The sequence below is a fragment of the Cryptococcus neoformans genome, chromosome 11 (genome assembly GCF_000149245.1).
Source record: "Cryptococcus neoformans var. grubii H99 chromosome 11, complete sequence".
In the NCBI taxonomy this organism is placed as follows: Eukaryota; Fungi; Basidiomycota; class Tremellomycetes; order Tremellales; family Cryptococcaceae; genus Cryptococcus; species Cryptococcus neoformans.
The window spans coordinates 263,853-273,589 of NC_026755.1; the positions used below are offsets into that span (position 1 = coordinate 263,853).

General features: G+C 47.8%; 5 protein-coding genes and 1 non-coding gene; 4 read left to right on the plus strand and 2 right to left on the minus strand.

Moving 5' to 3' along the window:
- The first annotated feature begins 24 nt into the window (after positions 1-24).
- On the plus strand, positions 25-1,668 carry CNAG_01553 (CORD and CS domain-containing protein). XM_012197204.1 has 6 exons: positions 25-217; positions 269-296; positions 347-813; positions 878-1,006; positions 1,077-1,156; positions 1,209-1,668. The coding sequence occupies exons 1-6, from the start codon at positions 122-124 to the stop codon at positions 1,534-1,536; spliced, it is 1,128 nt and encodes a 375-aa protein (XP_012052594.1). The 5' UTR covers positions 25-121; the 3' UTR covers positions 1,537-1,668.
- CNAG_01554 (sorting nexin-4) lies at positions 929-3,695 on the minus strand. Its single transcript, XM_012197205.1, has 9 exons — positions 3,279-3,695; positions 3,093-3,228; positions 2,989-3,043; positions 2,852-2,939; positions 2,590-2,800; positions 2,406-2,536; positions 1,873-2,346; positions 1,257-1,806; positions 929-1,190 (listed from the first exon to the last, which is right to left on the minus strand). The coding sequence occupies exons 1-8, from the start codon at positions 3,624-3,626 to the stop codon at positions 1,768-1,770; spliced, it is 1,482 nt and encodes a 493-aa protein (XP_012052595.1). The 5' UTR covers positions 3,627-3,695; the 3' UTR covers positions 929-1,190; positions 1,257-1,767.
- A 137-nt stretch (positions 3,696-3,832) lies between these two features.
- On the plus strand, positions 3,833-5,248 carry CNAG_01555 (hypothetical protein). XM_012197206.1 has 3 exons: positions 3,833-4,289; positions 4,339-4,826; positions 4,886-5,248. The coding sequence occupies exons 1-3, from the start codon at positions 3,854-3,856 to the stop codon at positions 5,156-5,158; spliced, it is 1,197 nt and encodes a 398-aa protein (XP_012052596.1). The 5' UTR covers positions 3,833-3,853; the 3' UTR covers positions 5,159-5,248.
- Positions 3,913-7,386, minus strand: CNAG_01556 (cytoplasmic protein). XM_012197207.1 has 4 exons: positions 6,991-7,386; positions 6,448-6,921; positions 4,871-6,397; positions 3,913-4,784 (listed from the first exon to the last, which is right to left on the minus strand). Exons 1-3 carry the CDS (start codon positions 7,316-7,318, stop codon positions 5,238-5,240), a joined length of 1,962 nt encoding a protein of 653 aa, XP_012052597.1. The 5' UTR covers positions 7,319-7,386; the 3' UTR covers positions 3,913-4,784; positions 4,871-5,237.
- On the plus strand, positions 5,271-5,967 carry CNAG_12971. The gene has a single exon (XR_001046222.1). It is a non-coding gene; the product is annotated as a hypothetical RNA (non-coding RNA).
- A 125-nt stretch (positions 7,387-7,511) lies between the features above and the next one.
- Positions 7,512-9,082, plus strand: CNAG_01557 (calmodulin). XM_012196979.1 has 10 exons: positions 7,512-7,637; positions 7,750-7,756; positions 7,832-7,843; positions 7,903-7,935; positions 8,095-8,192; positions 8,301-8,408; positions 8,481-8,538; positions 8,604-8,669; positions 8,730-8,779; positions 8,836-9,082. Exons 1-10 carry the CDS (start codon positions 7,623-7,625, stop codon positions 8,836-8,838), a joined length of 450 nt encoding a protein of 149 aa, XP_012052369.1. The 5' UTR covers positions 7,512-7,622; the 3' UTR covers positions 8,839-9,082.
- The last annotated feature ends 655 nt before the right edge of the window (positions 9,083-9,737 follow it).

Consider the following 9,737-nt stretch of genomic DNA (forward strand, 5'->3'; position numbering starts at 1 on the left):
TGATTTCCCTTTCTAGATATTTCCAGTCCACCCATCTTCGTCAGCACGAGATATTTCGCTCGAGAACATCATTTGCCCAGAATAGTTTTGTGGATCTCCGACTTTTTCCAAGCAGCCCACAATGGCGGTACTCAAATGCACGAATCAGACTTGTGGAAAGGAATACGAAGAAGATAACAACCAAGACGGCAGCTGCGCTTATCATCCAGGAGGACCAGTATGTTCTCTTTAACTGTACTTCGCTCTTGTATGTTCTAACATTCTATAGATCTTTCACGAAGGACTCAAGTCATGGTGTAAGTCTCTGTCAAACACACTGGATCTGACATACTGATCTTGGTCACAGCATGCTGCAAAGAGACCAACAAGCCTGTTCTCGAATTCGACGCTTTTATGGCGCTTCCAGCTTGCACAAAAGGCAAGCACACTTCAGCCCCTCGTGCCAACCCCGCTGCCCCGCAGAAAGATTCCCAGTCTGGATCACATCTAGTAGTCACCAACGTCTCGAGTGACGGTGTTGAAACATACGGCACTGCCGCGCCCACTGCCAAGCTCCCAGCCGCTGAATCTAGCAAACTTTCAAACACTGCCACCTCCTCTCCTTCTGTTGTTCCATCCGCGCTTACAGCTGTTACTCCTTCTCAACACAACACGGAGCAGAAAGAGGCTAAGGAAGTGGAGCAGGATGATCCTTCTGTTCCTGTACCCAAGGGTGCGAGATGCAAACGTCTTGCTTGTGGTGCTACTTGGGAAGGGGAGGAGGTCTCCAGGGGAGACGGGGAGAAAGCGATTTGTAGGTACCACCCCCAGGCTGTCAGTTTCAACTTTTCTTTCTTTCACCTGCGTTTACAATGCTGATAAAAGAGCGTTGGCATAGGCGATATTCCACGAAGGTTCAAAGGGCTACTTGTGCTGTAAGCGACGAGTGCTCGAGTTTGATGAATTCATGAAGATCCCGGGATGTAAAGAAGGGAGGCATTTGTTTGTGGGATCAAAGAAGGATGAAGTGAGTCTATACACTGCACTTTTTACTTTGCAAGGCAATCAGACACGCGATGCTGATATATGGCAAATAGACCAAGGAGGAAGTAGTTAACTGTAGACTGGATCATTATCAAACACCAACACAAGTGATCGTCTCCGCATTCGCCAAAGGGTGCGTATTTCCCATACCACATTAATCATAACAACTAACATTTTATCTTTAGCGCCGATAAGTCTCGTTCCACTATCACATTCACCCCCCAAACACTCACCCTTTCCCTCTCTCTCCCTTCAAACAAACGAGTTCTCAAAACCGTCACTCTCTACGGACCCATTGACCCCGACGTATCTTCTTACCGTATCCTCAGCACTAAAGTTGAAATCACTCTCGTCAAGCCGAAACCCGCCAGCTGGCCTGTGCTCGAATTGCCGCCTGCGGGAACAGAGCTGCCGCCCGGTTATGCGTTAACGTTTGGTGTGAGTGGAAGGACCGGTACGATAGGTGGGAAGGAGATTGTTTTAGCGGCGGAGGAGCTGGCGAAGAGGCAATAAAGAAGAATACAAGTGAAGGTGTTGTGATACTTATGTATTAAAGGGGATGTTTGGTTGTCATGGTGTAAGGCATAGCATGGGCATTGTTTATACAAATCAAGGGGATGAAAGTTATGATTTTTACCTACCTTCTTATCTGCTTTCAAGCAAGAAACATGACGAGACTGACTGCATATACAACAAACGAAGAGCGAAACGACCGTTATAATTTACTTTTACCCATTGCGACACTCAAACGTCTACGCGTATTCGTTGAAGAAGTGGAATAATCTATGATCCCTCGCAGTAAAAGTGTTAGCCAAACTGTTTCTATCCCGCGTGGATGAGGGCACCTACGCGATCCCAGTCATCCATCGCCTGTTGCAGCATCTCTACCTGCCCATCCGCATACGCCTGCAACGCGTCCTTCATTTCCTGCTTCTTTTCCAGTTCGAAGTACGCATGCTCCTTGATAACCTCTTCCGAAAACGCATTACTCGTCTCATGCGCCAACGTCACAGCATCTTGCAATTCCCTGATTTTCCCATCCATCTTTCTCATCCTTTCCCGCCGGGTATGGATGTCATCTGTTCCGCGCAATTTATCCACCTGATCGCGAAGATACGTTCCGAGCCCTACAGGAGCGGCAGTATGACCTGAGGAAAGGGCTGCAAGGCGATCACGTTCTGACACGATTGCCGAGAGATAGGCAGAGAGTTCTTCAAAGTCGAGTTGCTTTTGATCTCGGAGTTTGATGACGTTACGATGGGTGGCAGAGTAGGAGAGGAGTGAATGTGAGGAAGAGAGGAATGGTTCGATGGTCGTGTTGTTCTATCGAGGTACGATCGAGTCAGTATAAGGATTTTCGTTGAGTATGGGTCGATATATACCATGTGTTTGAGCAGAGTGGAAAAGTCCAGCATCTTCTCTGCAAAGCGGTTGAGCGGCTCGGTGATCCCTGATTCGAGGTACCCTAACCCTTGATAAGCAGCCGCCATGTCCTGATAATCAGCCGCCAGGTCTAGATTGATTATCAGCGCTCTATAATCCCATCATCAATGATAAGAGCCATACCATCAACCCGACTCTTTCCTCGCCCAACTACCCTTTCCACCCCAGTCAGGCCTTCTTCAAACCTCTCCAACTCTTCGGTCATCTCCACAAATCTCGCATCTGGCTTACGAACCCGGGAGAAAGCATTGATAAAGGTGTCAGACAAAGAGTCTATGAGAGACGTGTGGGATTCAGGAGGTGGATGGGAGATGTGGTGGTGCTTGGCCACGCTCTGTACAACAGTGTTAGCTTGCTAATGGGCTGGTATATCCAATGGACTTGCCCATTCTGTGCTTTGAAGGAAGTCGTTGACAAGTTGGCTGCGTTGAAGAGTGGGATGGCGTGCTATCCTATCCGCGAATCGTTGCAAACTGTTGATAGCATCAGCATAGGCGGTCTTTCACCAGAGCTTGGACCTACTCCAATCGGCGACGTTCGACAAACTCGGGTGAGAATCTGTCTCCCTTGATGTATTCTGTCCATACAATTGAGCGATGATCCTATATGATGGGCAAGGAGCCTACCTAAACGATGCTTATCAGGGATCGGAGGCACGACGCAAGCTGGAAAGTTCTTGACGAGATGTTCTCGTAGAAAGACGAAGTCCTGAAATCGCCTTCGGACAACTGTGAGAGGCTTTCTGAATGTCGGAAGGCTCGTCTATTCATTTCGATCAGAACTTTCCCCCATTCACGCAGCCATAAACTTGCCTCTGTCTTGACAGCGTACGAAACGTACATATCCTTACTCCCTTCGTGCTCCTTAGCAGGTTCCCTGACCTGCACGTCCATCCATTTCCCATTCCAGATTGATCCATCAACTTCGTGACCCCCCAGCCTCTCCCTCCTATCCAATGCCACCGCAACCTCCCCAGCTCCACCAGCCTTTGGGTTATCGTAGCCTTCATACTGCTCTGAAATCGGCAGTTGTGCGGAGGACGGTGAGATGGATTCGAAGCCCTCTTCAAATGGTGATTGAGATGGAGACGGGCCAGACAGAGGAGGGTTGCTTGAGGGAGCGTCATCCCATGCGATTGAGTGGAATCCGTCCTGGTCCATAGCTTGTGTGCGATTTGGCGGGGAAATATATCAGAGTATAGTATAATGAAGTGCGGAGATGATAGAGAGTAATCGCGGGAACTAATAATAAAGCGTTGATGATGGGCTTAGTTAATGTTTGTAACTACTGCGGCATGTGCCGACAAACAACAATTCTGAGGGGCTCTCATTACCTCCACTTTACTGCTCCACTCTTTTCTTTGCAACACACAACCAACATATCTCAAATGCCCAAGATCAGCAAGAAGGCAAGAGCCCTCAGGGAGCTCGACAGTAGCCTGCAACAACTTAAACCGCTGCTTCATATACCGAAATACCGAGCACAATACGACGCCGAGCTGGCGCGTCGCACAGAAATAGAAAGTAAACGATACTATGACCGTCCTGCGACGTACAAAAAGTCCCATCTCTCTTCAAGCATTTCTGAGAACATAGACGCCATACTACACTCCCCAGAGGAGGAATTTAGGAAAAGCTTTAGGATGTCAAAGCAGGAGATGGAGAAAGAGATATGGGCTAGATTTGCAGGCGCGTCAGTATTCCAGAGCACGGGGAGCAGGAAACAGGCGAAAGCAGAGTATCAGCTAGCTTTACTGGTATATAGATTGGCTCAGCCTGGGTTCATGACTACCAAGGACATACAGCAAAAATTTGGCATTAGTGGTAAGCATTTTACCATTTTTTATGCCCAAAAACTGATCCTTCGGCATAGCCGGTACCACAAACGAGTGGACTAAACGCGCCCTTACCGCCGTCCTTGAACAATTCCGTTCGATCGTCTCCTGGCCTTCACCACAAGAACGTTCCTTCATTTGCTCAAACTCTCCCTCTTCCAGTCGCATACCCGAATGTGTTGGCTACCTTGGCGGCATTCACATGCATTTTCACAGAGGCGGATTGAAACCGGGTGGGCCGATGGAGTATTGGCAGGAAAGCTGTCGCGAAGGGTATAACTTTTTGGGGGTATGTGATGACCATTTGAGAATGCGAATGGTTGTTGCAGGATCCACCGAGGGAAGAGGGCAAGACAAGACCATGCAAGATGGGCTACCATGGCTAGGTGGAAGTACTGGGGAGTATTTCGACGGCAAACAGTTTGTCATGGCCGATAAGGGATTTAAGTGTGACAACACGGTATTGCCTCTGTATGATTTGGACCTGAAACAGCAAGAGATAGATGACCCCATTATCCAGCGACAGGTACTCAGCATATTCATTTCTCTTCTGATTAGTACTATGCTTACGTTTTCTCACCACAGAGGTTCTTCAACCACCAAGCCCAACCATTGATACTTAATACGATACAAACGGCGTGGGGTATGATTAAATCTCGGTGGCAATACCTCAATGCGGCGCACATTCTTATTTACGCCGACGAAGCAGAAAAGGCACGGGACATGGTCCTAGCAGCAGTTGTGCTGCACAATCTTTTGATAGACTCAGTGGAGGAGTACGTCAGCAGAGAAGAAGCTTTAAAGTTGCAAGTGAACGAGAAGTTTACGGAAAGGTGGTCCGCCTTGCGCAGCATATAAATTGTTGTACCTTTACGATTACAGGAGGATTATCATATTGTATATAGATCTGGGCCATTATTATGCGAATACAAATAATCTATCTGCTCCCGAACCGCGCCTCTGCAGCCCTAGCTCTCCGTTCTCTTTCAATCTGCATTCTCATCTCCGCACTCAGCCCGGCCAGCCCCTCGGCTGAACCCCCACCCAACTTCTGCGGACCGCTCACACCCAACCTCGTCGGTTTCTCCCTCTCTCGCTTCTCCGTCTCCAATCGTTTCTCCTCCTCTTCTTGCGCTTCTCTCGCCTCTGCCTCCTGTCTAGCCTTCTCCCTCTCCTTGAGCTTTTCCTTCAACCCCTTTCTCCTTCCGGCTTTCTTCTCCCTTTGCTCTGCCTCCATTTCCTCGCTCAGTCCTGGTGGCACGCGCGCTGCTTTCCAGTCCCACAGGTCTGGATTGTCGTATGCGACTTTACGGTAGATATCTCTAATAACTTTGGATGAGGCGAGGTCGTATGGGCGTTTTAACACGTCACCAGGGACGGCGAGGGTGGGGTTGAATTTAAGTTCGGAGAGGAAATATGTTAAGACTTCAGGTTGAGATGACGATGACGCGGCGGAGAGAAGATAAGGTTGTGTGTACTGGGATTGTTCTTCGGGAGAAAGGGAAGACAATGCTGGAGGGCTAAATAGAAATTCTTCGCTGTACTTTTCCCAGAAAGGTTTCAACGCATTGATACGTCCTTTCCGTACCATTTCATCCAATCTCTTCCATCTGTCCAATCTCGCCTCTTCCTCCGCCGAAATCTTTGGTGCTAATGGCTTGACTTCCTTGACCGGCGCGGGAGCAGGCTTGACCTTTGTCTGCGTCTTGGGCTGGAGCGAAGCGATGTACGCTTCATCTTGCTGTTTCAATGCCTCTTCGCTCAAATGAGAAACTCTAACCCTTGTCAATTCATGCCAACACCTCAACAGTTCTTGCAAAGTCGGTCTCCTCGTAGGGAAAGGGAACGTTCTTATTCGTTCATCATTCTTCTCGAGCGGAGCGTCTTCGTAGCCCCAAAAAGATTTTTTGCCATGCGTACTGGCACGGATGAAGATACGCTCCGAAGCATGGATGTCGTCGGCCCAGTCGATAAGAAGCGCGCGAATTTCTTCTTGAAGGGCCTGTTCACCGTATCTGCGGAGCATGGCACCGGCAGAGATGGCTTTTGACTTGTTGTTGTCGTTAATTGCCTGAGATCCACCTTGCTTCTTACGGGCTACCATATACGTCAGCGTATGTGTCTAAATTAGAGACCTCAAAACGCACTAGTATAACGATGGAAAGTCTTGTGTTTCAGAACCCTCACGTCTCCCGCTCCTTTTACGTCTTGCTTCTCCGTTTTGCCCCTCGGTCTTATCCCAACGACCATTCCTGCAAAATGTCCTCCTGCAACCATCAAAAACGTCAACCTCCTCTCCCCATCCTCTTCTTCGTCGCCTGTCAGTTGCATTCTTCTCAATTCATCCAGATAGTCACCAGCCTTTTCATAAGGGGGAAAGAGAGCTCGGTGAACGCCGAATTGTGTGTCTTTCGGTATATTTAGCTCAGGAACAGGAGCAGAAGGGGAGAACCAAATGACCGCTGTGCGAAGATGAGCTCGACGTTGCCGGTCAGCTAGTTCGGCAGCGGCAGAAGAGCCGTCATCTGATTCATCGAGTGTTTGGTTCTTGAGTAGTCGAGCCACTTTGCTCGTTTCGGATCCAGAGGTGGAAGATGCACTTCCCGATATTGATGAAATACCTAAAGTTCATATTGTCAGCTTCTCCAACATTTTGGGTATGTTTCTCAAGTCATGACAGAGGGACACACCTTCAACCATATTGTCCCACTCCTCAAGGCTGATAGCCTTGCCACTTGCATTTAGCTTGACCTTCACATTATATCGATGCCAGTCACTTTTGAAATGCGCCCGTTGCTCTTCAATAGTATCAAATTCCGCCTGAGGACATGTCTGACAACTGATACCAGTACCGGCGGGAGGCGGCGCTGCTGCAGCCAAGGTAGACGCTGACGTAGGGAGAGTGGACTGCTGCTGGTCGCTGTTTTGTGCTTGGATAGACCGGACAGCGAGAGTTTCGAGAAGCTGTGGGGGTACATTGTATACCGAAAAGGACCTATTTGAGTAGGTTGCCGACATTTTTTGAAGTAGCTACGAGGGGATTGAGGAAATATACAGCGGAAATTAAGATTTCGTGAACAGAGACGAGTTCGTTGAAAAGACATTCAAGAGACACAGTTACGTCATCACATATAAGCCTGATAATTACCTGAAAACTGAGGCTGATCACTGTTCTCACGGCCAACGCGGCGTGTTCGCGGGGTGCTTCATCCGTCATGCAATATACTCCGTACTGCAACTCGTGCGTTTTCCAACTTATCTTCACTGTACTTCTACATCTCTCACGAAACATCACGAGTAACAACAACCTACATAAATTACGATGGCTGAACAACTTGTGAGTATACCTTCCCAGTGCAACACCCTGCCGACGGCGTCGCATACGCTCCCCCCTTCTCCGCGACGCAAGGAAATGGTTGCTGATAGGTCTGTCTACGTGATCTCTGTAGACTAAGGGTAAGCTTTTACACCATCACTTTGGAAATCGATGCTGCGGACAATCATACTGATCACTATGGGCATCCTCTATAGAACAAATTGCCGGTGCGCATATCTGCCTATTTTTAGCACCCTCTTTTTATTAACTGATTCACATGTGATAGAGTTCAAGGAGGCTTTCTCTTTGTTCGACAAGGGTGCGTAATAACCATTGAGGTACTTTTGGAGTAACACTGACTCAAGATATCTCTTTGCACCCTCTTGCACTTGCTACCTTCTTTCTTCACCTCTTTAACTCCCCACGCCGCATTGATCCCTTTACCATATCGCACTTCGTTATCTATCATCTACCACAGACGGAGATGGAACTATCACTACCAAGGAGCTCGGTACCGTTATGCGATCTCTCGGCCAGAACCCTACTCAAGCTGAGCTTGAAGACATGATCAACGAGGTGTGTCTTTGGTCCATCTTCAAAATTGTACCCGGTAGTTGTCGTAATGGGCCGTGGCGTCTATAATGGACATGTTAGAGAGCTAACATGGCTTTGGATAACTATTAGGTTGATGCCGACGGCAACAATTCTATCGACTTTGCCGAATTCATGACTCTTATGGCTAGGAAGATGCATGACACCGACTCCGAGGAGGAGATTCGAGAAGCCTTCAAGGTGAGATTTGTATCAGCCCAATGTCCAAGGGAAACAAAATGAATGTGGAATTGATGGCTCTCGCTCGGATAGGTTTTCGACAAGAACAATGACGGTCACATTTCTGCTGCCGAGTTGAAGCACGTCATGAGTAAGTTGATGCAAATGAGGTTAGAAAGTTTTCTGCTGGCCTTTTATGCTAATGATGTGGTATAGCCAACCTTGGTGAGAAGCTCACAGACGCCGAAATCAGCGAAATGATTCGAGAGGCGGACAAGGACGGTGAGGATATTCTGTCGGACGTGGTACGATCAATGCGAAAAGCTGACTTTACATGTTCAGGTGACGGGATGATCGACTACAACGAGTTTGTTACTATGATGGTCGCCAAAGTAAGCCTCTTTCGCCTTTCTCATTAACACAGCACCCAACTGATCGTCTTTGTTAGTAAATACCTCTATCAACATTCTGGGCCCTCTTGTCATTAGCTGTCCTGATTGGCGCTGCTCGTTGGGATGGGGAAATGCAATATGGAGAGGTAGATGGAATGAAAAGGAACATTCAAAATGTATATTGGAATGAATGAATCCCGATAGCATCCTGATCTCCTGTTTATCTTATTTGATGCGTGGTCTTTACACCTTGGTTTGGCGCGTTGTTATGTCGTTATGAATGAACAAACAATCATATATTTCAAATTCACTCTATTTATATGTTTTCTTTTCTTCTTTTTTTGCTTCTTCCTAATTAACTATCTAATAACTTTTATGTAAGGATCCAACCGTTCTGATGCGCCCGGCGGCTGCGATTTTTAACTTAAGATGAGGTCTGTTTCATGCTTTTTCTTCTTTGATGTTCTATCGCTTGGTTGCTGTAGAAGATCTTCCATGAACGTTACAAGTGAGTTGTGCATCTTCAGGATGACAGCATTTTTTGTCGAGGATCGGTGTTTGTATAGGCGTGCCCTTTCGGAATATTTCGAAACTCGCATGCGACTTGGCGGGGGATCGCTGCCTTGCCATGATGAAGTAACAAGAAATGGACGGACGACGACAGACTGACATCATCGGCATTCATGTCATCTATGTGTACGAAAAGCGAAGAAGGATGGGCTAAAATCGCGAGCTCATCGATCGCCAAGTGTCAGAACGAGAAGCTCAAGCTGTATGCGCTCATGCTGAAAAGAAGATAGTTATAAACGAGTAGGTGTGTGTAAACAGCCATGTTGTTGGAACCCTTCCCCGTGGTCCTATTAACCGCCTGATGCATTTTCAAAACATCGCGAAAACGCCCTAAAATCGCCGGGAAAGGGTGACATGCTGGATGCTCATGCTGACTTGGCGACGAGCA

Bases quoted from the DNA above. Each gene is read 5' to 3' on its own strand.
- CNAG_01553 (XM_012197204.1), top strand. From the start codon at position 122: ATGGCGGTACTCAAATGCACGAATCAGACTTGTGGAAAGGAATACGAA. The intron at 297-346 runs GTAAGTCTCTGT...TCTTGGTCACAG, and splicing joins CGAAGGACTCAAGTCATGGT to CATGCTGCAAAGAGACCAAC. The intron at 1,007-1,076 runs GTGAGTCTATAC...TATGGCAAATAG, and splicing joins TGGGATCAAAGAAGGATGAA to ACCAAGGAGGAAGTAGTTAA.
- CNAG_01554 (XM_012197205.1), bottom strand. From the start codon at position 3,626: ATGGACCAGGACGGATTCCACTCAATCGCATGGGATGACGCTCCCTCA. The intron at 2,801-2,851 runs GCAAGTCCATTG...ACTGTTGTACAG, and splicing joins TCCTTCAAAGCACAGAATGG to AGCGTGGCCAAGCACCACCA. The intron at 2,537-2,589 runs GTATGGCTCTTA...TAATCAATCTAG, and splicing joins AGGAAAGAGTCGGGTTGATG to ACCTGGCGGCTGATTATCAG.
- CNAG_01555 (XM_012197206.1), top strand. From the start codon at position 3,854: ATGCCCAAGATCAGCAAGAAGGCAAGAGCCCTCAGGGAGCTCGACAGT. The intron at 4,290-4,338 runs GTAAGCATTTTA...CCTTCGGCATAG, and splicing joins GCAAAAATTTGGCATTAGTG to CCGGTACCACAAACGAGTGG. The intron at 4,827-4,885 runs GTACTCAGCATA...TTCTCACCACAG, and splicing joins ACCCCATTATCCAGCGACAG to AGGTTCTTCAACCACCAAGC.
- CNAG_01556 (XM_012197207.1), bottom strand. From the start codon at position 7,318: ATGTCGGCAACCTACTCAAATAGGTCCTTTTCGGTATACAATGTACCC. The intron at 6,922-6,990 runs GTGTGTCCCTCT...TATGAACTTTAG, and splicing joins GTGGGACAATATGGTTGAAG to GTATTTCATCAATATCGGGA. The intron at 6,398-6,447 runs GTGCGTTTTGAG...CGTATATGGTAG, and splicing joins GACTTTCCATCGTTATACTA to CCCGTAAGAAGCAAGGTGGA.
- CNAG_01557 (XM_012196979.1), top strand. The intron at 7,936-8,094 runs GTGCGTAATAAC...CATCTACCACAG, and splicing joins TTTCTCTTTGTTCGACAAGG to ACGGAGATGGAACTATCACT. The intron at 8,539-8,603 runs GTAAGTTGATGC...GATGTGGTATAG, and splicing joins CGAGTTGAAGCACGTCATGA to CCAACCTTGGTGAGAAGCTC.